This window comes from Scyliorhinus torazame, chromosome 5, assembly GCF_047496885.1.
Source record: "Scyliorhinus torazame isolate Kashiwa2021f chromosome 5, sScyTor2.1, whole genome shotgun sequence".
Lineage (NCBI taxonomy): Eukaryota > Metazoa > Chordata > Chondrichthyes > Carcharhiniformes > Scyliorhinidae > Scyliorhinus > Scyliorhinus torazame.
This window is the reverse complement of record NC_092711.1, coordinates 150,110,382-150,137,169: the sequence shown is the minus strand read 5'-3', so window position 1 is coordinate 150,137,169 and position 26,788 is coordinate 150,110,382. Positions and strand designations below refer to the sequence as shown.

Below are 26,788 nucleotides of genomic sequence, written 5' to 3'. Positions count from 1 at the left end.
GGTCACAGGGTGGGAGTGGTATCACCCAATGGAGTTACCAATGGCCACTCAGCAGGACAGTGGAATCTGTCCACAGGAGTCCATTTCCCGGTGCGTTGTTTGTTATGTAACTTTGTCTATTCAAAACAATCAATAGATGAATAGAGCCAATTATCTCTTGATTGGTGATTGATGGAGCAGAGCAGCTCCAGACATGTGCTGGCAGCTTGTCGGAGTTCAGTGTATTCAGGCTGGTTGCTGGAGCTGGCTGTGGCTCGATTTAAAATGTCCAATTTTTAATTTAAAGTGTCTGATTTTATCGAGCCTAAAATACAGGCCACTGCACATTTTTACCACCGAGGACTGTCCTGGGAAGAGACATTGGGGAAACTGGGCCTGTATTCACAGTTGTCTGTGCTAGATTGGGAAATTACAATAAAAGCTATGACGATACACAGGCAATCACAAGTATTTGAGGAATTGTTACATATTTACATAAAATATAGACTCCCTTAATAAACAAAAATCCAACAGAAGTTTTGCAACCGTGGCTGACAAGCAAAGTTAAAGATTGCATTAGATCAAAGGAAGAGGTTCATAAAGTGGCCCAAATAGTAGCAAGCCCGAGGATTGGGAACTTGGTTCTCCTTTGCTGAAAACCAAACCAAGAGACTGATAAAGAAAGAGAAAATAGAACATGAGAGCCAACAGGTGAGAAACATAAAAACCAACAGGAAAAGCTCCGATAGGAATGTGAAAAGGAAAAGATTAGCAAAGACCAATGTGGGTTCATTCCAGGCAAAGGCAGGAGAGTTTATAATGGGGAATAAGGAAATGACAGAGAAACTAAACTGTGTGTCTGTCTTCACAGAGGAAGATACAGAAATTTCCCCCAAACATGAGAACACCAAGGGACTAGTGAGATTGAGGAACTGAAAGAGATTAGTAATCGTGAAAAACTAGTACTGGAGAAAATAATGTGGTTGAAAGTTAATAAATGGTATTTTTTCCATGTATGGAATGATCTGTCTGGACTGTACGTAGGACAATACTTTTCACTGTACCTCGGTACACGTGGCAATAAAAAAATAAATCAGAAATCTCCAAAAGCTGACGCTCTCCATCCCAGAGTGTTGAAAGAGGTGGCTGGAGAGATAGTGGATACATTGGTGATCATCTTTCAATATTCTATAGATTGCAAGGTGGTAAATCTAAGCCCGCTATTTAAGGAGGTAGAGAGAAAACAGGGAACCAGAGACCACACGGGATGGCAGGACTGTCCTATGAATAGAGATTGGGAAAACTGGGCCTGTCTTCACTCGTGTTTTGAAGAATGAGAGGTGATCTCACCAAAACTTCTGAGATATTGAATGGAATAGACAGGGTGGGTGCAGGTGAGATGTTTCCCCTGGTTGGGGAGTCTGGAACCAGGGGACACAGTTTCAAAATAAGGGGAAAATCACTTAGGATCGGTCTCGGAGGAGACATTTCTTTACTCAAGAGGGTTGTGAATCTTTGGAATTCTCTACCCCAGAGGGCTGTGGAAGCTCAGTAATTGAGTGTGTTTAAAGCAGAGACTGACAGATTTCTAAATACCAATAACACAAAGGGATATGGGGATAGTGTGGGGGGAAAGGCATTGAAGTGGATGATCAGCCATGATCATATTGAATGGTGGAGCAGGCTCGAGGGGCTGAATGACCAACTCCTGCTCCTATGTTCCAATGATACAAAGATAGGTAGGAAAGTAAATTGTGAAGAGGACATAAGGAGGTTACAAAGGGATATAGAAAGGTTACGTGAGTGGGAAAAGATCTGCCCAAACGAGTATTATGTGGGAAATTGTGACATTATCCATTTTGGCAAAAGTAATTTAAAAAGTTTCTTATCTAAATGGTGAGAGATTGCAGAGCTCTGAGATTCGGAGGGATCTGGGTGTCCAAGAGCATGAATCACAAAAGGCGAGTATACAGGTACAGCAAGTAATTAGGAAAGCTAATAGAATGTTATTGTTTATTGTGAGAGGAATTGAAAACAAAAGTAGGGAGGTTATGTTTCAGTTATTCAGGACATTGGTGAGACCACATCTGGAGCACTGTGTACAGTATTGCTCTCATTGAAGGAATGATGTAAATGTGTTGGAAGCAGTTCAGAGAAGGTTTACTGGACTCATACCTGGAATTGGAGGCTGGTCTTATGAGGAATGATTGGACAGGCTGGGCTTGTGTCCGATGGAGTTTAGGTGACTTGATTGAAGCGTACAGGATCCTGAGGGGCCTTGACAGGTGGATGTGGAAAGGATGTTTCCTCTTGTGGGAGAATCTAGAATTTGGAGTCACTTTAAAAGTAATAACTTGCCCATTTGAGGCAGAGGAGAACTTATTTTCTCCGAGGGTTGTGAGTATTTCGAACTTTCTTCCTCAAAGGGCAGTGGAAGCAGAGTCTTTGAATATTTTTAAGGCAGAGCTGGATAGATTCTTGCCAAGTAAGAAGGTGAAAGGTTATTTGGGGGTGGGTGGGTGGGGGGGGGGGGGGGGGGGGTCGGCGGGAATCTGGTTTTGAGGTTATAATCAGATCAGCCGTTAACTTATTGAATGGTGGAGCAGGCTCGAGGGGCCGAGTGGCCTACTCCTGCTCCTAATTCGTATGTTATCACATCCTTTATAATAGATTGCAGCATTTTCCCTCCTACTGATGTCAGGCTAATGGGTCTGTGGTTCCCCGTTTTCTCTCTCCCTCCTTAAATAGTGGGGTTACATTTACCACCTTCCAATCTGCAGGAACCATTCCAGAACCTATAGAATTTTGAAAGATGATCACCAATGTATCCACTATCTCTACAGCCACTTCTTTCAACACTCTGGGATGTCGAGCAGCAGCTTTTGGGGATTCATCAACTTTCAACCACATTAATTTCTCCAATACTACTTTTTCACTAATACTAATCTCTTTCAGTTCCTCGTGCTCACGAGTCCCTTGGTTTTCTCGTGTTTTTAGGACAATTTCTGTATCTTCCTCCGTGAAGACAGACACACATTGTTTAGTTTCTCTGTCATTTCCTTATTCCCCATTATAAACTCTCCTGTCTCTGCCTGGAATGGACACACATTGGTCTTTGCTAATCTTTTCACATTCCTATAGAAACTTTTCCTGTCTCAGAATCCCGGAGAGAGAAAGAGAAGAGAGAACTAAATGCAGTCCTGGATGTAATCGAAGCAGAAACAATAACGGCAGAATCCATCACTGTAATCAATTGTGAACTTGTTGGTGTCTCAGCAGGGACGAGGAAACACAGAATCCCTTCCCACACTAAGAGCAGGTGAACGGCCTCTCCCCAGTGTGAACTCGCTGGTGTCTCCGCAGGTTGGATAAGTAAGTGAATCCCTTCTCACACTGAGAGCAGGTGAACGGCTTCTCCCCAGTGTGAGCAAGCTGGTGTGTCTGCAGGCTGGATAACTGAGTGAATTCCTTCTCACACACAGAGCAGGTGAACGGCTTCTCCTGATTGTGAACAAGTTGGTGTCTTCGCAGGTTGGGTAAGTCACTGTATCCCTTCTCACACTGAGAGCAGTTGTACGGCTTCTCCCCAGCATGAACAAACTTGTGTCTCCGCAGGTTGGACAAGTAAGTGAATCCCTTCCCACATTGAGAGCAGGTGAATGGCCTCTCCCCTGTGTGAACTCGCTGGTGTGCCTGTAGGTTGATTAACTGACTGAATCCCTTCCCACACTGAGAGCAGGTGAATGGCCTCTCCCTAGCATGAACACGCTGGTGTATCTTCAGGCTGGACAACTGAGTGAATCCCTTCTCACACTGAGAGCAGGTGAACGGCCTCTCCCCAGTGTGAATTCGCTGATGTAAATTCAGGCGAGATAATTGAATGAATCCCTTCCCACACTGAGAGCAGATGAACGGCCTCTCCCCAGTGTGAATTTGCAGATGTAAATTTAAGCTAGATAACTGAGTGAATCCCTTCTCACACTGAGAGCAGGTGAATGGTCTCTCCCCAGTGTGACTGCGTCGATGAATCTCCAGCTCTGATGGGGCTCTGTATCCCTTCCCACAGTCCCCACATTTCCATGGTTTCTCCATATTTTGGGTTTCCTCGAGTCTCTCCAGGTTGGACTATCAGTTGAAGCTTTGACCACACACAGGACACGTGTACAGTCTCTCCCCGCTGTGAATGGTGTGATGTTTTTCAGGCTGTGTAACTGGTTAAAGCTCTTTCCACAGTCAGTGCGTGTGTCTCGGTGCTTTTCCAGTCGCAATGATGTTTAAAATCTTTTGAAGCCTACAGGTTGAGTAAACATTACTCCTAGATAATGGCCGATGAATCGAGTGACTGTCAGAATTAGCCGTGATGTTTGAGATTTTGGTCTGTAAATCAGATCCTTTTAACATCCTGTAAAAGGAGTTTGGAAAAGAGATCACAGTCAGTACAGTATAGAAATTCAGAAGAGATTATTTTAATTTCTCAGGAACATTCTTTCCTCTCTCGTTCCCCAAAAGCTGTAAATCTCCATCCCACACACTCTCCCTCCATTCTCACTAATATTCACCCTCCCAATTCTCCTGAAGGTGCTGATTCAGGATGATTGACAGATCCATGCTCACTGCTTCCCGTCCTGGACACAGAGATCATAACAAATAGGAGCTGCAGTCGGCCATTCAGCCCATCGAGCCTGCTCAATCATTCAATGAGATCATTGGCTGATCTAGCTCAGCACCATTTTCCCACACTATCCCCCATATCCCTCAATATCTTCAATAGCAAGAAACCTATCAATCTCTGTCTTGAAAATACTTCTCAACTGAGGCTCCACAGTCCTCTGGGGTAGAGAATTCCAAAGCTTCACTACATTGTCTTTAAATTCATTGAAGATCCCGGCCCCGTGTCACTGTCCGTGTGGAGTCTGCACATTCTCCCCGTGTCTACATGGGTCTCACCCCCACAATGTAAAACGATGTGCAGGGTCGATGAATTGGCCAGGCTAAATTGACACTTATTTGGGAAAAAAAGAACTTGGTACTCTGAATTTTTTAAAAAAATAAACGAATTTACGGGATTTGGGCGTCGCTGGTTAGGCCAGTATTTGTTGCCCATCCCTAGATGCCCTTCAGAAAGTGGTGGTGAGTTGCCTCCTTGCACACCCACTGTGCTGTTAGGGAGGAAGTTCCAGGATGTTGCCCCAGCGACAGTGAAGGAACGGCGATATATTCCCAAGTCGGTCTGGTGAGTGACTTGGAGGGGAACCTCCAGGTGGTGGGGTTCCCAGATATCTGCTGCTCTTGTCCTTCTAGATAATAGTGGTCGCTTTGCTGAGCACCTTAGGTCTGTGCACATTCAGGACCCTGACCTTCCCGTTGCTTGCCATTTTATTTATTTATATATATATATAAATTTGGAGTACCCAATTCATTTTTTCCAATTAAGGGACAATTTTACCATGCCAATCCTCCTACACTGCAGATCTTTGGGTTGTGGGGCAAACCCCAAGCAGACACGGGGAAAATGTGCATACTCCACGTGGACAGTGACCCAGAGCCGGGATCGAACCTGGGACCTCAGCGTCGTGAGGCAGCAGTGATTAACCACTGTGCCACCGTGCTGTCCCTGCTTGCCATTTTAACACAAGACCCTGCTCCCATGCCTGCCCTTTGCTTGTTGCAATGTTCCAGTGACGCTCAACGCAAACTGGAGGAACAGCATATCATCTTCCGGTTAGGCACGCTACAGCCTTCCGATCTCAACATCAAATTCAACAACTTCAGATGATGAGCTCTACCCCACCTCAACCCCTTTGTTTTCTTTCCATTTCATTTTCACTGTCTATTACCTTTTATTCCTTTCTTGACTTTCTTCATATATATATTTGCCCCTCACTCTTTCCCCCTATCTTATCCCCCCCTTTCTTTACCTTTTGTTCCCTTTGCTTCCCCCTTCCCCCCCTTTTTCTCATTTTGTCTCTCTCCCAACAATGCCCCTTTACCCCCACATCTACATCTGTCACAGCTTACCCTCTGATTTTAGTTTCTCTGCTGTTTGGTCTTTCACACCTTTTATTCTCTCTGGGGACTGCCATTATAATCTTTATTTTATTAAGTATAATTACATTAACACTGCAATTAAGTTACTGTGAAAAGCCCCTCGTTGCCACATTCCAGCAAGTTTTCGGGTACACAAAGGGAGAATTCAGAATGTCCAAATTATCTAATAGCACATCTTTCGGGACTTTTGGGAAGAAACCGGAGCACCCGGAGAAACCCCACACAGACACGGGGAGAACGGGCAAACTCCGCACAGTGACCCAAGCCGGGAATTGAACATGGGACCCTGGCGCTGTGAAACCACAGTGCTAACCACTGTGCTGCCCTTTAGCACTCTATTTCCTTTGTTTCTGTGGTTCTGACTCACCTTTCTTTCCCTTGCCCGACAGTATAAATATCTCCCACCTTCTATCCTTTTTACCTTTGACAGAGGGTCATCTGGACTCGAAAACATGAGCTATTTTCTCTCCTTACAGATGCTGCCAGACAGGCTGAGATTTTCCAGCATTTTCTCTTCTGGAAATATATAATGTAGCTCTACAGTACTATATTACACAACTGGAAATAATAATAAATGTGCTTTATTACAGAACCAATAATATATCTAATCTGTATGATATAACAACACTACACATATTTCAATCCTACATTAATTTACTGTCCCCTTAAATGTCAGCCATCTCCTGGGGAAACCAGACCACTAATTGTGAACACTAGGAAAGAGACCATCAGGGGCAGCAAGGTAGCACAGTGGTTAGGCCAGTTGCTTCACAGCTCCAGAGTCCCAGGTTCGATTCCCGGCTTGGTTCACTGTCTGTATGGAGTCAGCACGTTCTCCCCGTGTCTGCGTGGGTTTCCTCCGGGTGTTCCGGTTTCCTCCTACAGTGCAAAGATGTGCAAGTTAGGTGGATTGGCCAGGATAAATTGCCCTTAGTGTGCAAAACGTTTAGGTGAGGTTACTGGGTTTTGGGGATGGGGTGGGCTTAAGTGGGATGGTCTTTCCAAGGGCCGGTGCAGACTCAATGGGACAATTGGCCTCCTTCTGCACTGTAAAGTCTCTGAATCCTTTTAGCCAGACAAATAAATGTGTCGAGCTGAGGGAGCAAAGGATGTCAATGTCTTTGAGAGAGAGAGAGAGAGAGACCTGGGCCAAGCTTTGCAGAGTCGGCACCCTCCCTGGATTCACTTCCTTTCCCTTCAGTTGCTGCAAGTGACCAATTGAAGGTGAGAATGAGAAAATAACTGGAAAGGGGGAAAAAAGAAACTGTTTTACTCACAGATGTTGGAGACAGGAGGACGTTTCAGTCTGTGTGAAGCCCAATCTCCTTTCACATAAAGCCCGTGCTGATTGGAGGACCAGCGTCCTTCCGGTCCTAACTCTATCCATTAGCCAACACCTCACAGGAAGGTCAGGGGCTGGGCTTTCCTCCACACATGCGCAGTACCTGATCACCCGCCCGTGCGGCGGATAGAGCGGGTTCCCCAGCGCGGGGGATTGTGGGAGCTACGGCCGACACTGTCCAAACTCCTGGGGTGAAAAGTGGAGGAGCTTGGGCGGTTGTGTGCGAGCTTGGTGTCCGCCCCCGGGCCGATTCGAAAGGCAGGCCGCCTCTGGGAGCTTCCTGGATGGGGTGAAACAGCAACTCGGCGCCCATTGCTCCTGGTCCCCGAGGGAAGGGGAGAAGACCGGTTTCGGAGTACTGCGACCAGTCGTGTTTCAAGTCAGCGGTTGAGCTGCGGAGACGCTGCTTCGGACTGCGAGGTTTGCTGTCGGCGGTTTTGAGTTCGCCCAATGGAGGACGAAGGAATGGAGGAAGGATGGCAGCTGGATCGGCTGCTGGAAGCGGCGGGTCGGAACCGGGAGTGGATACCCGATGGGCGGCCCACGGCCTGCAGCCCGGGGTGGGTTGCTGCCGTTCCTGGGGTCTCCGGGGGTTCGGCCCCCCTGGACGCCCTGTGGGCGGTTGGGACTGACTCTGGGACTTTCTTCCCCGTTGTCGACTGTTGCCAACATTGGAGCGACTCTGGCCGCTGCCATTGGAGGACTTTGAGGACATGTTGTTCCTTGTGAAATTTCGGCTGGAGCGCCGGGGTCATGATGTGGAACGTGCAAAATTAATGGACTCTTTTTTATGGACTTTTCTATGAGTACTAAGGGATTTTGTTTTCATGTTTTCTTTGCTTTCGTTTTCTTTAGCAGCCTATGACATTCAACTCATTTCGGGTTTCCCTGAAATGGTAATTAGTAATTGTGGTGGAACGCTAGTTGGTGTGAAACTGCTCTCCCTCCGAATGGTCCCGTGCCTTTGGGCGGGGTCCAGGAGGGGGGAACCCTCTCTCCTCCGCCGCGCCCGGGTCTGGCTCTCCGGTGGTCTGTGCTCTTAGCGAGGAGGAGCCTTTCCCCCGGGGTGTCGGCTGCACAGGGGTGGGTGAGCGGGGATTAGTGTTCGGTGATTGATTCTATCCTGTTAAATCTTTTCTGGGGTGAATTGAGGCCTGGTGCCTGGTGATTGGGTTTGATATGACACTGTTAAAATGTATCGAGGCCCTGTGGGTCATATTTGTTTCCGAAGCGGCCGTATTGTATCGGGGCCTTGTGCCTCGCGACTGCTTGTCTTATGTGTTTCGAGTCGTCACCTTGAAATGTGCCTGTGTCTTGTGTTGTACTTTTGGGTTTTGTTTCTTTTCTTTTCTTCTCTGTTTCTTTTGGAGTGGTCGTATGGTTTCGAGGCCTTGTGCCTCGCGACTGCTTGTTTATATGTTTAGAGGTCGTTGCCTCGATGTACTTGTGTATTGTGGTTCTCTGTTCCTTCTTGCTTTTGGAACGGTCGTTTGGTTTCGTGGCCTTGTGCCTCACGACTGTTCGTGTTATGTGACTGTCCGATTGTTACTTGAACTATGCGTAGGGCCTGTGCCTTGCGGCTGGTTGTGATAAGTGACTGGTTAATTGGTATTTGGAAACGTATTTCGGGCCTGTGCCTTGCAGCTGTTTCGTGTTCAGTGACTGTTTAATCGTCAATTTGAAGTGTGTTTAATCGTCAATTTGAAGTGTAATGAGGCCTGGAGCCTTGTAAATTGGTTTCTGTAATAATTGTGACGACAATAAAAGAGTTACTCACAGATGTTGCGCACAGCAGGACGTTTCAGTCTGCATGAAGCTGGAACATCATTAACACAACGCCCGCACTCTGATTGGTTGGAGGACCAGAGTCCTTCCGGTCCTCCAACTCTCCCATTGGATTCTGGCCAACTGAAAACATAATCAACGGATGTCACGTGATCATTGATGCCCTTTTGACCTCAATTGGAATAAGCGTCACTACGCATGCGCAGGATCTCCTCTCCTTTGGACATGGGCAGCCCCTGTCTTTCCTCCCCCCCCCATGGCGGAGAGAGCGGTTTCCCTGGCGCTGTGGACTATGGGAGATTCAGCTGCCAGTACCCATCCGGAGCCCAATCTCCAAACCCCTGGGACTGGGATGAACGTGGGAGTGGAGGGCAGTGACCCCATTCAGGACACAAAGTACATGTCACTGGGTTTGATTGTGACGTCCCCCTTAGAAAACAGTTTGTTAACTTCAGATATCTGGGTGACATATTGGGCAACGGATGTCATGTGGTCATGGATGCGCATTTGACCTCAGCGGGAATAACCGTCACTGCGCACGCGCTTCTTCGCCTCTCCTTTGGACATGCGCAGTCCCTGCCCCCCTCCCGGTGGATAGAGCAGTTTCCCCGGCGCGGGGGTGTATGGGAGACTCAGTCGCCAGTACCCATCCGGAGCCCAGTCTCCAAACCCCTGGGACTGGGATGAAAGTGGGAGTGGAGGGCAGTGACCCCATTCCGGATACAAAGGACACGTCACTGGGTTTGATTGTGACGTCCGAGAGTCAGCATCGTCAGGGGAGGAGAATTGGGGGGAAAGCAGGAGGAGGATAGTGGGATGAATTCGTGTTACAATCAACAGGGAGGGAGTGTGTGGAGGCATGAGGCAGAGTCAGAGAGAAGCAGTATTTTCTGTCACATGATCGTAAGCTTGGACAATGTTGCCAAATCATCTGTCAAACCTGGATTTACAATGACCGTGAAAACACCTTGGGATATTTAATTACATTAAATGTGCTGTATAAATGCAGATTAATGTATTATTGAAGGCTGTCACTTGAGTTCCTCCAGTACCCTGAACACCAAGACCCCGATCATGAACAGTATGATTAACCAGCTTATTCACACAGATCAGGGCCAGCACGGAAGCATAGTGGTTAGCAAAATTGCTTCACAGCTCCAGAGTCCCAGGTTCGATACCCGGCTTGGGTCACTGTCAGTGCGGAGTCTGCACATTCTCCCCGTGTGTGTGTGGGTTTCCTCCGGATGCTCCGGTTCCCTCCCACAGGCCAAAGATGTGCAGGTTAGGTGGATTGGCCGTGCTAAATTATCCTTAGTGTCCAAAATTGCACTTAGTGTGGGTGAGGTAACTGGGTTATGGGGATAGGGTGGAGGTGAGGGCTTGGGTAGGGTGCTCTTTCCAAGAGCTGGTACAGACTCGATGGGCCAAATGCATTCCTTCTGCACTGTAAATTCTATGATCAGACCAGCCCACCATTCTCAGTGAATCTGCGTTTCTCAGGCTCCCTTGTTTTTTTGGTTTTTTATTTAAATTTGTTTTTATTCAAAATGTTTACAAAATTTTACAAACGAACAAAGCAACAAAAACATAATAATAAAGAAAAGCGAATTAACAACTTAACAAAACAAGGTGGGGTATCTACACTTTACAAGTGAAATCCATCCACCACCCATACCGCCCCCCCTCCCCTCTGGTTTGCTGCTGCTGACCTTCACTTAACATTCTGCGAGAAAGTCAAGGAACGGTTGCCACCGCCTGGAGAACCCCTGCAAGGACCCTCGCAAGGTAAACTTTATCCTCTCCAACCTGAGAAACCCAGCCATGTCACTGACTCAAGCCTCCACACTTGGGGGTTTTGCATCCCTCCACATTAACAAGAGCTGTCTCCGGGCTACCAAGGATGCAAAGGCCAAGACTCCGGCCTCTTTCAACTCCTGCACTCCCAGATCTTCTGACAAATATCGCTATCCCCCAGCTCGGCTTTTCCCGAGTGTCCAAGACCTTGACATAACCTTTGCAAAGCCTCTTCAAAATCCTGTAAGTGCCGAGCATGCCCAAAACATATGGACATGGTTTGCTGGGCTCCCTGAACACCACACAGACCTATCCTCCACCCCAAAGTATTTACTCATTATTGCCGCTGTCATATGTGCCCAGTGCACCACCTTAAACTGGATCAGGCTAAGCCTGGCGCAAGATGAGGAGTAATTGACCCTGCCCAGGGTGTCTGCCCACAGGCCCTCATCCAGCTCCTCACGCAGCTCCTCCTCCCACTTGGCCTTCAGCTCTTCCACCGTGGCCTTCTCCGCCTCCTGCAGCTCCTGGTATATGACCGATACCTTGCCGTCCCCTACCCACACGCCTGAGACCACCCTGTCCTGTATCCTCCGGACCGGTAGCAGCAGAAATTCCCCCACCTGCTTCCTCATGAAAGCCCAGACCTAAAGGTATTCCCTGGGGCAACCCAAATTTCTCTTCCAGCGCCCTCAGGCTAGCAAAGGTCCCGTCAATAAACAAGTCCCCCATCCTTTTAATACCCGCTCTGTGCCAGCTTAGGAACCCACCGTCTATTCTACCTGGAATGAACCTGTGATTGTTTTGTATCGGGGTCCAGACTGAGGCCCCTACCTCCCCCTGTGCCTTCTCCACTGACACCAGATCCTCAATGTTGCCATCACCACCGGTGTACCGTGTTGGCGTGAGTGGCAGCGGTGCCATTATCAATGCCCCCAGGCTAGTATCCCTGCAAGACACCGCCTCCAACCATTTCCACGCCGCCCCCCCCCCCCCTCCCTCTACTACCCATTTCGAATCATGGATATATTCGCTGCCCAATAATAGCTGCAGAAATTCGGCAGCGCCAGCCCACCCCACCCCGACTGCACTATAAGAAGTCTCTTGACACGCAGGGTCTTGTTTGCCCACACAAATCCCGTGATAATCCTGTTCACCCGCTTGAAGAAGGACTTGGGGATGAGGTTGGGAAGGCACTGGAAGACGAACAAGAACCTGGGGAGGACCGTCATCTTCACGGACTGCACCCTGCCCGCCAGGGAGAGCGGCAGCATGTCCCACCTCTTAAAGTCCTCCTCCATCTGATCCACCAGCTGTGCCAGATTGAGCTTGTGCAGGGCATCCCAACTCTTAGCCACCTGTATTCCCAAATAACGAAAGCTCCTCTCCACCATCTTAAGCGGTAGCTCTCCCAGTCTCTTTTCCTGGCGCCTCGCATGGATCACAAAAAGCTCGCTTTACCCGACATTCAATTTATACCCCAAAAAGTTCCCGAAGTCTTTAAGGATCTGCATGACCTCCCCCATCCCCTCCACCGGATCCGAAATGTACAGGAGCAGGTCATCCGCATACAGTGAAACCCAATGCTCCTCCACGCCCCCCCCCCCCCACCCCGAACCAGCCCCCTCCAGTTTCTAGACTCCCTCAACGCCATGGCTCGATTGCCAGGGCAAACAGCTGGGGGGACAGGGGGCACCCCTGCCTTGTTCCTCGATGTAGCCTAAAGTACTCCGGCCACAGCCGGTTCATTGACACACTCGCTACAGGGGTCTGATACAGCAATTTAACCACCCTATGAATTCCTTGCCAAATCCAAATCTGCCTAACACTTCCCACAGGTACTCCCACTCCACCCGATCGAAAGCTTTCTCCGCGTCCATTGCCGCCACCACTTCTGCATCCCCTCCTTCCGAGGGCATCATGATCACATTCAGGAGCCTCCGCACATGTGTGTTCAGCTGCCTGCCCTTCACAAACCCCGTCTGATCCTCATTGATCACTCCCGGTCAGGCTCCCTTGTAATTCCATCCCTGTTCTCACTGTGCTGAGCTCAAGTGTGAACAAAGCATTTTTGTCTTCAGATTTTTACTGTGAGAGGTTAAACCTATCAGGAGACGATGAATATGCCGGGTCACTGCTCTCATCGAAATACAAGGCTGAGGGACTAATGAGGGCTGAAATTATGAAAGATTTTGAAACACATGGAGAATGTTTTCACTTGCAAGGGTAAGAGCAAAACTAGAGGCTATCAATGTGATAATCTAATCAGGAATTTAGGAGAAACTTCTTCCCCAGAGTGGTCGGAATGTGGAACTCGCTACCACAGGGATTGGTGGAGGTGAATAACATCGATATATTAATGGGGAAGCTGGATGAACACATGAGGGAGAAATGAACAAACGGATACACTGATAGAGTCAGATGGGAAAGCATGAGAGGAGACTCAAGTGAAGTCTAAACACTGGCATGGATTGGTTGGGCTGTTTCTATGTTGTATATTCAATGTAATTTAGCCTGGTATTGCCTTTAACTCTCACATAGTCGAGTCCGCGTTAAAGTGAAACAGTTTCACTCCCAGAAAAACATTTGAGCTCATTGTTTCCAAATATTGTCCAATCAGTGCCTCTTGTCAGTCAGGTGTCCGTGTGAGGAGTCAAGGTATTCAATTCAACAACAAAGATCTCATGTAATTTGTACCAATATATCTTTGAAGAGCAGATCTTATTTTCATATGGGCTGGATTATTTAAATGTAATAGGTTTTAATCAATTTTTTAAAATGCTTAATTATCAGTCTTATTCAAAGTTTGTTTTATACAGGACAAAGCAGACACTTGATCAGCACCCCATTCACCACTCCACCATTGATACACAGTGGCAGCAGTGTGTAACATCTACAAGCAGCACGGTAGCAGAGGGGTTAGCACTGTTGCTTCACAGTGCCAGGGACACAGGTTTGATTCCCGGCTTGGGTCCCTGTCTGTAAGGAGTCTGCACGTGCTCCCCCTGTCTGCGTGGGTTTCCTCCGGGTGCTCTGGTTTCCTCCCACAAGTCCTGAAGGGCGTGCTGTTAGGTGAATTATCCCTCAGTGTACCTGAACAGGTGCTGAAGTGTGGCGACTAGGGGATTTTCACAGTAACTTCATTGCAGTGTTAATGTGAGCCTACTTGTGACATTAATAAAGATTACTATTATGAAGAAGCTCTGCATCGACCTTTCAAGCATCCTTTGTCAGCAGCATCCAAACAGGGTTACACCCATTTTCCAACATTAGAGGTCGCTGTGGCTGTTGGACAGATTCACTGTGGAGCTTCAGTGAACTCGTCTACCCAGGGTCTATTTCTAAAACCTCATCGCAACATATTGCCTAGTTAGCTCCCAACTGTCAGAATTCCTGTTACATTTCAGGATGCAACTCAAAACTCAGCATCCATGAGATGCTGTGGACCATCAGCAGCAGAATTGAATTAAATCACAATTTGTAACCTCGGGGCCTGGTATATCCCCACTCTACCATTATTTAAAAAACATTTTTTTTTTTTTTTTTTTAGAGTATCCAATTCATTTTTTACAATTATGGGGCAATTTAGTGTGGCCAATCCACCTACCCTGCACATCTTTTGGGTTGTGGGGGCGAAACCCACGCAAACACGGGGAGAATGTGCAAACTCCACACGGACAGTGACCCAGAGCTGGGATCGAACCTGGGACCGCGGTGCCGTGAGGCAACCGTGCCAACCCCTTGCGCCACTGTCTACCCTCCCACTCTACCACTATGATCAAGCCAGGGGATCAGCCGGTTCAATGAAGAGTGCAGGAGGGTATGCTGGGAACAGCACCAGCCATACCTGAACATGAGGTATCATCCTTGTGAAGCTACAACATAGGACTACTTACCTGCAAACAGCAAAAGCAACCTGTTATAGGAAGGGCGAAGAGATCCCACAGCAAAGGGATCAGATCTAAGCTCTGCACTCCTGTCACATCCACTGGGAATGGTGATGGACAATTAAACAACGAACAGGAGGAGGAGGCTGCACAAATACCCCCATCCTCAATGATGAGGGAGCCCGGCACTTCAATATAAAAGACAAGGCTGAAGCATTCGCAACAATCTTCAGCCAGAGGTGCCGAATGGATGATCCATCTCGAACTCCTCCTGAGGTCCCAAACATCTCAGACGGCAATCTTCAGTCAATTCAATTCACTCAGAAGCTAAACTGAACCATCCATATCAATACTATGGCTACAAGACTAGGTCAGAGGCTGCGAATCCTGCAGCGAGGAACTCACCTCCTCAATCCCCAAAGCCTGTCCACCATCTGCAAAGCACAGGTCAGGAGTGTGATGGATTATTCTCATTGTCTGGATGAGTGCATCTCCATCAACATTCTGGAAGCTTGACACCATCCAGTACAAAGCAGACCACTTGATTGGGACCGAATCTAACACTTTCAACACTCACTCCCTCCACCACCATCACACAGTGGCAGCAGTGTGTGTACCACCGACAAGATTCACTGCAGGAATTCACCATGGCTGTATCACCAGCAACTTCCAAACCCACGGCCTCTGCCACCTAGAGAAGGACAAGAGCTACAGACACACGGGAACACCATCATCTGCAAATTCCCCTCTGAGCCACACATCATTCTGACTTGGAAGCAAATCGCCGTTTTTCACTGTTGCTAGGTGAAAATCCTCAAGCATTATTAAGGAAGTAATATCAGGACATTTGGAAAGTCAAAACACAATCCATGGTTTTATGAAGGGTAAATCATGTTTGACTAATTTGCTAGAGGTCTCCGAAGATGTAACAAGCCAAGTGGAGAATGGAGATCCTGTAGATGTAGTAAGGAACTGGATGAAAACTGGAAACGTTAGTTTCCCTGCTATTTGACCTTTCACATCTTTTGTTCTCTCCGGGGACTGCCATTAGCACTCTTTCCCCTTGGTTTCTGTGGCCATTAGCACCCGGTTTCCCTGGGTTTCTGTGGCTATGGCTCATCTTTCATTCTCACTCCACAGTATAAATATTTCCCACTTTCTCTGTCTGTTAGCTTTGACAAAGAGTCATCGGACTCGAAACGTTAGCTCTTTTCTCCCCCTACAGATGCTGCCAGACCTGCTGAGATTTTCCAGCAATTTCACTTCTGTAGATGTAGTATCTTTGGACTTCCAAAAGACATTTGATAAGGTGCCGTAAAGAAGGTTAATGAACAAGGTTAGGTCACACAGGATTAGGGGTAATTTATTATCTTGGTTAAAAGATTGGCTCATGGACAGAAGACAAAAAATCGGGATGAATGTATCTATTTCTGGATGGCAAGATGGAACTAGTGGAGTGCCACAGGGTTTGGTCCTTGGGCCCCAACTATTTACAATTTATATAAACGACTTGGAGACAGTGTTAGATGGTTCTGAAGCCAAATTTGCAGATGACACTAAAATAGGTGGGACAGTAATTTGCAATGAGGAAATAAGAACCTTTCAAATGGATATAGATAGGTCAGGTAAGTGGGTCAAAATGTGGCAGATGGAGTTTAATGTGGATAAGTGTGAGGTCATCCATTTTGGTCAGAAAAATGGAAACGCAACTTATTATCTAAATGGAGAGAGACTTCGGGGTGCTCCGATGCAGAGGGATCTGGGTGTCCTCTGCATGAGTCACAGAAACCTAGCATGGAGGTACAGCAGGTAGTATAGAAAGCCAATGGAATGTTGACATTTACAGCTAAAGGCACAGAGCATAAAGGTAAGGAAGTGTTGTTACAACTATACAAGGCATTGGTGAGACCACACCTGGAGTATTGTGCAGTTTTTGTCCCCTTATTTGAATAAAGATGTAGTAGCATTGGAGACAGCTCAGAGGAGGTTCCTAGGAACATAGAAATTAGGAGTAAGCAATTCGGCCCTTCATGCCTGCTCCACCATTCAATCAGATCACGGCTGATCTCTTCCTGGTCTCAAATCCACTTCCCTACCTGTTCCCCATATCCCTTTAACATGTTTTTAAAATCAGAAATATATCTATCTGCTTCTTGAAACCATTTATTGATTCAGTTTTCACTGCACTTTGGGCCTGCGAGTTCCACAAATTCACCATTCTCTGCGAGAAGTAGTTCCTCCTCATCTCAGGTCCAAATCTACCGACTCTCAACCTATACCTGATCTTCAATTGGTGACTTGCAGCATCTGAAGGAAAAGAAAGTGAATCCAGGGAAGGTGCAGGTGATTCTGTTCTGATACTGTATAAGTATTGAGGATTTCTGTTGTTCAGTGGAGAAGGCTTACTCCCTGCGAGCATAATCATTAAATGTTTGATGTTTGGGGCAGACCCGAAAGAGTGATACTTTCAGATTCATTCCTGCTAACAGGAGATTTTCAGGTTTGGAAAGAAAGGGATCAGCATGGATCTGTCAATCAGCCTGAATCAACATCTTCAGGAGAATTGGGAGGGTGAATATTAGATACAGCAGAGTGAGAATGGAGGGAGAGTGTGTGGGATGGAAATTTACAGTTTTTTGGGAGCAAGAGAGGAAAGAATGTTCCAGGGAAACTACAACTGTCTGTTCTGAATTTCTATCCTGTACTGACAGTGATGTATTTTATAAACTCATTTTACAACCTATTACAATGTGAGATCTATAGACAGAAATCTCACATTAAATGTCACGTCAAGATCTGACAGTCACTCAATTCACCTGAATATCATTGGCTTGTGAATCTCGAAGGAGAAATGTTTGTTCAGTCGGCTTAAACAGATTTTTAGCATTAGTGTGACTGGAAATGCACCGAGACACACACACCCGAGTGAGAGTATTCCAGAGCACTGACTGTGGAAAGAACTTTAACCAGTTACACAGCCTGAAAAAACATCACATCATTCACAGCGGGGAGAGACCCTACACGTGTTCTGTGTGTCGATGAGCCTTCAATTCATCATCAATCTTTGATGGTAACAAGGACACCTGAACCATGAAAAAACCGTGGAAGTGTGATGACTATGGGAAAGGATTCCAGTCCCCATCTGCTCTTGAAACCCATCAACGCAGTCACACTGGGGAGAGGCCGTTCACCTGTTCTGAGTGTTGGAAGGGATTCAGTGACTCATCCAACCTGCTGTCGCACCAGCGAGTTCACACTAGGGAAAGGCTATTCAACTGCTCTGAATGTGGGAAAGCATTCACTCGTTCATCCTCTCTGCTGCGACACCAGCAAGTTCACACTGGGGAGAGGCTGTTCACCTGTTCTCACTGTGGGAAAGGATTTACTCAGTTATCCAGCCTGCAAACACACCAGCGAGTTCACACTGGGGAGAGGATGTTCACCTGCTCTCAGTGTGGGAAGGGATTCAGTCGGTTATCCCAACTGCAGACACACCAGCGAGTTCACTCTGGGGAGAGACCATTCACTTGCTCGGTCTGTGAGAAGGGATTCACTGATACATTCTACCTGTTGATACACCAGCAGGTTCACACTGGGGAGAGGCCATTCACCTGTTCTCAGTTTGGGTAGGGTTTTAGTCAGTCAGCCCAACTGCTGACACACCAACGAGTTCACACCGGGGAGAGGCCATTCATCTGCTCCGAATGTGGAAAGGGATTCACTGATTCACCCGCCCTCCAGAAGCACCGGCGAGTTCACACTGGGGAAAAGCCGTTCACCTGCTGTGACTGTAGGAAAGGATTCGCTCAGTCTTCCCAACTGCTGACTCACCAGCGGGTTCACACAGAGGAGAGGCCGTTCGCCTGCTCTGAGTGTGGGAAGGGATTCACTCAGGTGTCCAACCTGCTGAGGCACCAGTGTATTCACAAGTGATTAAAGGAGGTGGATTCTGTTGTTATTGCTGCTGTTAATCACATCCATGATTGAATTGTAACATAGAATCTCTACAGTGCAGGAGGCCATTCGGCCCATCGAGTCTGCACTGACCCTTGGAAAGATTACCACACCGAGGTCCACGCCCCGACCCTTATTCCTGTAACCCAATAAACTCACCTAACCTCTTTTAGACACTTAGGGACAATTTAGCACGGCCAATCCACCTAACCTGCACATCTTTGGTTTGTGGAAGGAAACCGGAGCAGCCGGAGGAAACCCACGAAGGTATGGGGAGTAAGTGCAAACGCCACACAGTCACCCAAGGCCAGAATTGAGCCTGGATCCCTGGCGCTGTGTGACAGGAGTGTGCACCACTGTGCCATCCCTGTGCCATTGTTCTGCCCCAAACATAAAGGATTAACAGCTGGAATGCGCTAATGTCTGACACTGATGATGATGTACCAGTGGCATCAGCCTGTCGTGTGTTAGACTCAGAGGTTGGAATCCTGCCTCTGAGCAGCATGCCTGCTCTGTAACCTGTTCAGATATCGGACTAATAAACTATTTTCAAGCAGATATCAGAATGTAACCATAGTTTGTGCAAGAACCGAGGCCCTTGCCTGTAGTCCAATGTAGAAGGACACATCAAAGAACATGGTGGCAGTGATGAAGATGTTGATGTAAAAAACATTTTGGTCATATCGAAGAAGGAGACTAACTGGAGAGAGGGGTAATAAATACCCTACCTGGTGAGCAGTCCCTGTCCTTGTCCTGAAGTGGAGATGCCGGCGTTGGACTGGGGTGGGCACAGTAAGAAGCCTTAACAACAGCAGGTTAAAGTCCGACAGGTTTGTTCCACATCATTAGCTTTTGGAGCACAGCTCCTTCACTGACACTCACCTGAGGAAGGAGCTGTGCTCCGAAAGCTAGTGATTCAAAACAAACCTGTTGGATTTTAATCTGGTGTTGTAAGACTTCTTGTCCTGGAGGAGGAGGTTCACTGGAGAGACAGGTAATGATGACCCTCCCTGCTGAGCAGTCCCTGTCCTTGTCCTGAAGGAGGAGGTTCACTGGAGGGAGAGGTAATGATGACCCTCCCTGCTGAGCAGTCCCTGTCCTTGTCCTGAAGGAGGAGGTTCACTGGAGGGAGAGGTAATGATGACCCTCCCTGCTGAGCAGTCCCTGTCCTTGTCCTGAAGGAGGAGGTTCACTGGAGGGAGAGGTAATGATGACCCTCCCTGCTGAGCAGTCCCTGTCCTTGTCCTGAAGGAGGAGGTTCACTGGAGGGAGAGGTAATGATGACCCTCCCTGCTGAGCAGTCCCTGTCCTTGTCCTGAAGGAGGAGGTTCACTGGAGGGAGAGGTAATGATGACCCTCCCTGCTGAGCAGTCCCTGTCCTTGTCCTGAAGGAGGAGGTTCACTGGAGGGAGAGGTAATGATGACCCTCCCTGCTGAGCAGTCCCTGTCCTTGTCCTGAAGGAGGAGGTTCACTGGAGGGAGAGGTAATGATGACCCTCCCTGCTGAGCAGTCCCTGTCCTTGTCCTGAAGGAGGAGGTTCACTGGAGGGAGAGGTAATGATGACCCTCCCTGCTGAGCAGTCCCTGTCCTTGTCCTGAAGGAGGAGGTTCACTGGAGGGAGAGGTAATGATGACCCTCCCTGCTGAGCAGTCCCTGTCCTTGTCCTGAAGGAGGAGGTTCACTGGAGGGAGAGGTAATGATGACCCTCCCTGCTGAGCAGTCCCTGTCCTTGTCCTGAAGGAGGAGGTTCACTGGAGGGAGAGGTAATGATGACCCTCCCTGCTGAGCAGTCCCTGTCCTTGCCCCACCCACAGAGAGGCCAGCAGTGCGGGTTGTGGAAACACCATTTTCTCTGGTACCGGCTGCATCAGGTCTTCATGAAATGAAGCAAAAGCTTCAAGTCAGCACCTTTCTTGTCTGTTACTGGACCGACTGCAGCAACGTTCTCAAAGGCAGGTGTGCAGGTGGCACTGCAGACTTTGTGTACATTCTCAAAACTGTTGACATGTATTTTAGACGGCTACAGAACTCCTGGATAGTATATTTGGGAGTGGGGAGGGGGGGGGGGGGGGAAAGAGATCTAGTGTAACAGGTTAAGAGATGGCACATGCTACTGTATGATGTGGATGCTGATTTATTAACATGTGTTAGACTCTCAAGGGAGGGTTGAAATCGCACCGAGGAGTAACATGCCTACTCTGTAACTTGTTTAGATGTAGAACTAATAAACAAGTGTTAAACAGACACCGGAGTAAGTCCATAGTCTGCGAACCAAGTCCCATGTCTCGAGTCCAATCTAAAAGGACACATCTCAGAATAGGGATGTTTGGTTTGTGTTTCCTGTCTGCAAAAACCTCTTTACTCATCGCCTGGGAAAGGAGATTACAAAGGACATCGCCGTAAGGAAAGGGCAGAAATCCAGAACTGACAATTCTAGTCATCAGAAAACATACTTTTCCCTCTCAAACTATAAATCATTGTTCCCCCGCACACTCCCTATTGATTGTGACCCTAATGCATCTCCTCCCATCACACTTGCCATGGGCACCTCACTAACAGAGAGACAGGAAGGTGCTGGAGGATGGACTGGGAAATGGGCCTCTATCAATCAGGGCACGAGGGGGAGGGGGGGGGGGGTTATTGGGGCTGATGGTGCCCTGGCCACAGGGTTCAGTGCCCGTGTCCAAAGTAGGGAGTCACAGGAACAGGGTACAGAGGAACCAAAGAGAAACAATTTGCATCCTGAACATTGTGAACATCCTTTACTCTAGTTGGCTTTGATCCTCAAATAACCTTCTATATCTCACCTTTTCTCTTAGATTAATAAACATTTGTTATAAAAGTATTTGATTTTTCTGGACTTTTCATGAATAGATTGATGTACTTTAGGGAAAGTGGGTGAGAGGGGTTGACAGGCTCTTTAACAGAAAGTGAGTCCCTCAGAGGTAATTGGCAAAGGAGCCAGAGGGAGAGATGAGAATTTATTTTTGACACAGCGATGTTAGAAATGGGGTTCCGTGGCAGAACGGTGGATCAGTGATTAGCACTGCTGCCTACGGTGCTGAGGACCCGGGGTCTATCCGGGCCCCAGGTCACTGTCCGTGTGGAGTTTGCACATTCTCCCCGTGTCTGTGTGGGTCTCACCCCCACAACCCAAAGATGTGCAGGATAGGTGGATTGGCCATGCTAAATTGCTCCTTAATTGGAAACTCTAAATTTTAGGGAGTCAGTTAGCCCTTTTTCCCAAACTCTGAAATGATTCGCAGTGATAACCTTTATTGGTGACCGTGGTTAGATGCTATTCAGTATAAATAAGAGCTGACACATGCTAATGTCTGAGCAGTAATATCAAAGTGCAGCAGCATTCCCATTACACTCTGGGTGGAAGCACCATCTCCAGGTAAATGCTCCCTGCTCTGCCCCAGATGCCATGGTCCCAGTCAGTGGAATATGTAAAACCTCAACAAATCTCTGTGCTCGGGGAATCCCTTCTTATACTTTATTACATCACAAAGTCTATGGAGACTGATTTCACCCAATCATTGCTGAGATAACATTTGAATGGACCAATTACAAAACCTGTCATTGAACCATCTGACCCCGCCCAAACCACGTCAAACTCTCAAATAATTGTCTTCCCCACGCTCCGTCCCCGGTACAGGGAGTCAGCATTCCCATGCCAAGCAGTGAAAACATGGTGGCCTTGACACCCAGGTGTTGTCTAGGATTCCAGGCACTCTTGTTTTCTCTGTCCTCTGGGAGCTGTTTATCTTCCTGTTCCCACACAGCAAGTCGTCTGTTCTCAGCTCTGCTCGATTTCTGCTGGAGTTTGGTCCCTTTTACACCTTTCGGATCAATAAAACATTTGGTCAGTGAAGACCCAAACCACAATTTCCGATCCTGTCACCTGTCACCCATCCTTACCCATAAGACCATAAGACATAGGAGCGGAAGTAAGGCCATTCGGCCCATCGAGTCCACTCCACCATTCAATCATGGCTGATTTCAACTCCATTTACCCGCTCTCTCTCCATAGCCCTTAATTCCTCGAGAAATCAAGAATTTATCAACTTCTGTCTTAAAGACACTCAATGTCCCGTCCTCCACCGGCCTCTGTGGCAATGAATTCCACAGACCCATCACTCTCTGGCTGAAGAAATTTCTCCTCATCTCTGTTCTAAAGTGACTCCCTTTTATTCTAAGGCTGTGCCCCCGGGTCCTAGTCTCCCCTGCTAATGGAGACAACTTCCCTACATCCACCCTATCTAAGCCATTCATTATCTTGTAAGTTTCTATTAGATCTCGCCTCACCCTCCTAAACTCCAATGAATATAATCCCAGGATCCTCAGACGTTCCATCGTATGTTAGGCCTACCATTCCTGGGATCATCCGTGTGAATCTCCGCTGGACCCGCTCCAGTGCCAGTATGTCCTTCCTGAGGCGTGGGGCCCAAAATTGCTCACAGTATTCTAAATGGGGCCTAACTAATGCTTTATAAAGCTTCAGAAGTACATCCCTGCTTTTATATTCCAAGCCTCTTGAGATGAATGACAACATTGCATTTGCTTTCTTAATTACGGACTCAACCTGCAAGTTTACCTTCAGAGAATCCTGGACTAGGACTCCCAAGTCCCTTTGCACTTCAGCATTATGAATTTTGTCACCGTTCAGAAAATAGTCCATGCCTCTATTCTTTTTTCCAAAGTGCAAGACCTCGCACTTGCCCACGTTGAATTTCATCAGCCATTTCTTGGACCACTCTCCTAAACTGTCTAAATCTTTCTGCAGCCTCCCCACCTCCTCCAAACTACCTGCCCCTCCACCTATCTTTGTATAATCGGCAAACTTAGCCAGAATGCCCCCAGTCCCGTCATCTAGATCGTTAATATAAAAAGAGAACAGCTGTGGCCCCAACACTGAACCCTGCGGGACATCACTCGTCACCGGTTGCCATTCCGAAAAAGAACCTTTTATCCCAACTCTCTGCCTTCTGCCTGACAGCCAAGCGTCAATCCATGTTAGTGCCTCGCCTCGAATACCATGGGCCCTTATTTTACTCAGCAGTCTCCCGTGAGGCACCTTATCAAAGGCCTTTTGGAAGTCAAGATAGATAACATCCATTGGCTCTTCTTGGTCTAACCTATTTGTTATCTCTTCAAAGAACTCTAACAGGTTTGTCCGGCACGACCTCCCCTTACTAAATCCATGCTGACTTGTCCTAATCCGACCCTGCACTTCCAAGAATTTAGAAATCTCATCCTTAACAATGGATTCTAGAATCTTGCCAACAGCCGAGGTTAGGCTAATTGGCCTATAATTTTCCATCTTTTTCCTTGTTCCCTTCTTGAACAGGGGGGTTACAACAGCGATTTTCCAATCCTCTGGGACTTTCCCTGACTCCAGTGACTTCTGAAAGATCATAACTTAATGCCTCCACTATTTCTTCAGCTATCTCCTTTAGAACTCTAGGATGTAGCCCATCTGGGCCCAGAGATTTATCAATTTTTAGACCTCTTAGTTTCTCTAGCACTTTCTCCTTTGTGATGGCTACCATATTCAACTCTGCCCCCTGACTCTCCCGAATTGTTGGGATATTACTCATGTCTTCTACTGTGAAGACTGATGCAAAGTACTTATTTAGCTCCTCAGCTATTTCCTTTTCTCCCATCACTAATTACCAGCATCATTTTGGAGCGGCCCAATGTCTACTTTTGCCTCCCGTTTGTTTTTCATGTATTTAAATAAACTTTTACTATCATTCCTAATGTTACTGGCTAGCCTACTTTCATAATTGATCCTCTCTTTCCTTATTTCTCTCTTTGTTATCCTCTGTTTGTTTTTGTAGCCTTCTCAATCTTCTGACTTCCCACTACTCTTTGCCACATTATAGGCTTTCTCTTTTGCTTTGATGCATTCCCTAACTTCCTTTGTCAGCCATGGCTGCCTAATCCCCCCTCTGATAACCTTTCTTTTCTTTGGGATGAACCTCCGTACTGTGTCCTCAATTACTCCCAGAAACTCCTGCCATTGCTGTTCTACTGTCTTTCCCACTAGGCTCTGCTCCCAGTCGATTTTCGTCAGTTCCTCCCTCATGCCCCTGTAGTTACCTTCATTTAACTGTAACACCTTTACATCATTGCGCTTTACAAGCATTGTGCTGGTCAAGGAGACACAGCCTGAGTGAGTGAGACACAGACAGAGTGAGAATTTGGTAATTTGGTGCAGCGAGGTAACCAGGAAAGGTAAGTGGTTAATCTAATTTTGTTTTTCAGTTAAAAGTGCAGTGTAGATTGGTGTCTGATTGGCTGAAGCTGCCCCCAGACTAATTGCTGAGAGACAGTTATCTGCCAGTCACCTGAGGCCTGTTAAAGGGCACAAAGGTACACATTGTATTCTGCTCTTTGAAGTTTTAGTGTGAGTCATCCTAAAGTCTGTATAAAAGACAGACAGAAAGCGCACTTAGTAAGCATTGCGCTGGTCAAGGAGACAGCCTGAGCGAGTGAGACACAGACAGAGTGAGAATTTGCTAATTTGGTGCCGTGAGGTAATTCGGTGAAGAGTGGGAAAGGTGCTTTTTCCCTACTGTTTTGTTCTCTCCCTTTCTTCGGGCCTAATTTTGGGAGCAGTTCGGAGGAGGAGGAGCAGTCTCTGTGAGTATAAAAACCTAACGGTAACTTCCTGTTTTCCAGTTTTTTCTCTCCAAAAGTGACGTCAGAGGGAAGCTGTGATCTGAGTGGTTGATAGCAAATCTGCCCCAAATTTTTTTAAAAACACAGCTAAACTCGTAAACTTAAATTAAACTAATTAATTAATTAGTGATGGCTGGTCAGGTGATGTGCTTGAGCTTCTTGATGTGGGAGCTGGCAGATCCCATTGCGAGCTGCAGCGACCACATCTGCAGTAAGTGTTGGCTGCTCGAAGAGCTCCGGCTCAGAGTTGATGAGCTGGAGTCTGAGCTTCAAACACTGAGGCACATCCGGGAGGGGGAGACTTACCTGGACACTGTGTTTCAGGAGGCAGTCACACCTGTCAGAGTAAGTAGTTTAAATCCTGCCAGTGGCCAGGGACAGCAGGGTGTGACTGCAAGTCAGGCAGGTAAAGGGAACCAGCAGTCAGGAACTCAGGAGCCTCAGCCCTTGACCCTGTCCAACAGGTATGAGGCACTTGCTCCCTGTGTGGATGGCGAACAGGGCTGTAGGAAGGATGAGTCAGCTGACCAAGGCACCATGGTTCAGCAGGCCTTCAAGGGGAGGGAGTAAATAGGCAAGTTGTAGTTGTAGGGGATTCTATTATCAGGGGGATAGATAGTATCCTTTGTGAGCCGGATAAAGAGTCCCGCATGGTATGTTGCCTGCCCGGTGCTAGGGTGCGGGACATCTCTGACCGGCTTGAAAGGATACTGGAGAGGGAGGGGGAGGATCCAGTTGTTGTGGTCCATGTTGGTACCAACAACATAGGCAAGTCTAGAAAAGAGGACCTGTTTAGAGATTATGAAGAGCTAGGATTCAAATTAAAAAAACAGGTCCTCAAGGGTCATAATCTCCGGATTACTGCCCGAGCCACGTGCAAATTGGCAGAGGGAGGCAAGAATAAGGGAAGTTAACACGTGGCTGAAAGAGTGGTGTGGGAAAGAGGGGTTCCTTTTCATGGGACACTGGCATCAGTTCTGGGACAGGAGGGACCTATACCGTTGGGATGGTCTCCACCTGAACCGAGCTGGGACCAGTATTCTGGCAATAAGAGTAAATAGGGTGGTCAATAGGACTTTAAACTAGAGATTGGGGGGGGAAGGGAAAGTCAGGGAACCAAGAGGTGAAGTAATCAGTGGGAAGCGTAGCTGCTTAGGGATACAAAAAAGCACGAAAAGACAAAACTCAGGAGAGGTTACGATAGTCCCAATCCCACAAAATATGACACAGTGTATGGAAAGGCTCAGTAAACCAAGGTCCACCACACTAAGAAAACAAAAAGGGACAGTCAATAGAGAATTAAAGGTG

At 47.4% G+C, this 26,788-nt stretch overlaps 1 protein-coding gene across 5 annotated transcripts in view; it reads right to left on the bottom strand.

Moving 5' to 3' along the window:
• Positions 1 to 2,523: 2,523 nt before the first annotated feature.
• The window catches only part of LOC140420082 (uncharacterized), a 37,346-nt gene continuing 13,081 nt past the window's right edge, over positions 2,524 to 26,788 (bottom strand). Inside the window, exons 2-3 of one of the 5 annotated variants that reach the window (XM_072504106.1) lie at positions 9,147 to 9,277; positions 2,524 to 4,381 (exon numbers count right to left, since the gene is read on the bottom strand). In XM_072504106.1, coding sequence (XP_072360207.1) covers positions 3,289 to 4,071 — 783 coding nt within the window. In that variant the 5' untranslated portion in view covers positions 4,072 to 4,381; positions 9,147 to 9,277 and the 3' untranslated portion in view covers positions 2,524 to 3,288. Of the gene's footprint in view, positions 4,382 to 5,997; positions 6,427 to 6,448; positions 6,950 to 9,146; positions 9,278 to 26,788 lie in introns of those variants that run through there. The other 4 variants (XM_072504104.1, XM_072504108.1, XM_072504105.1 and 1 more) reach the window with 4 other exon arrangements.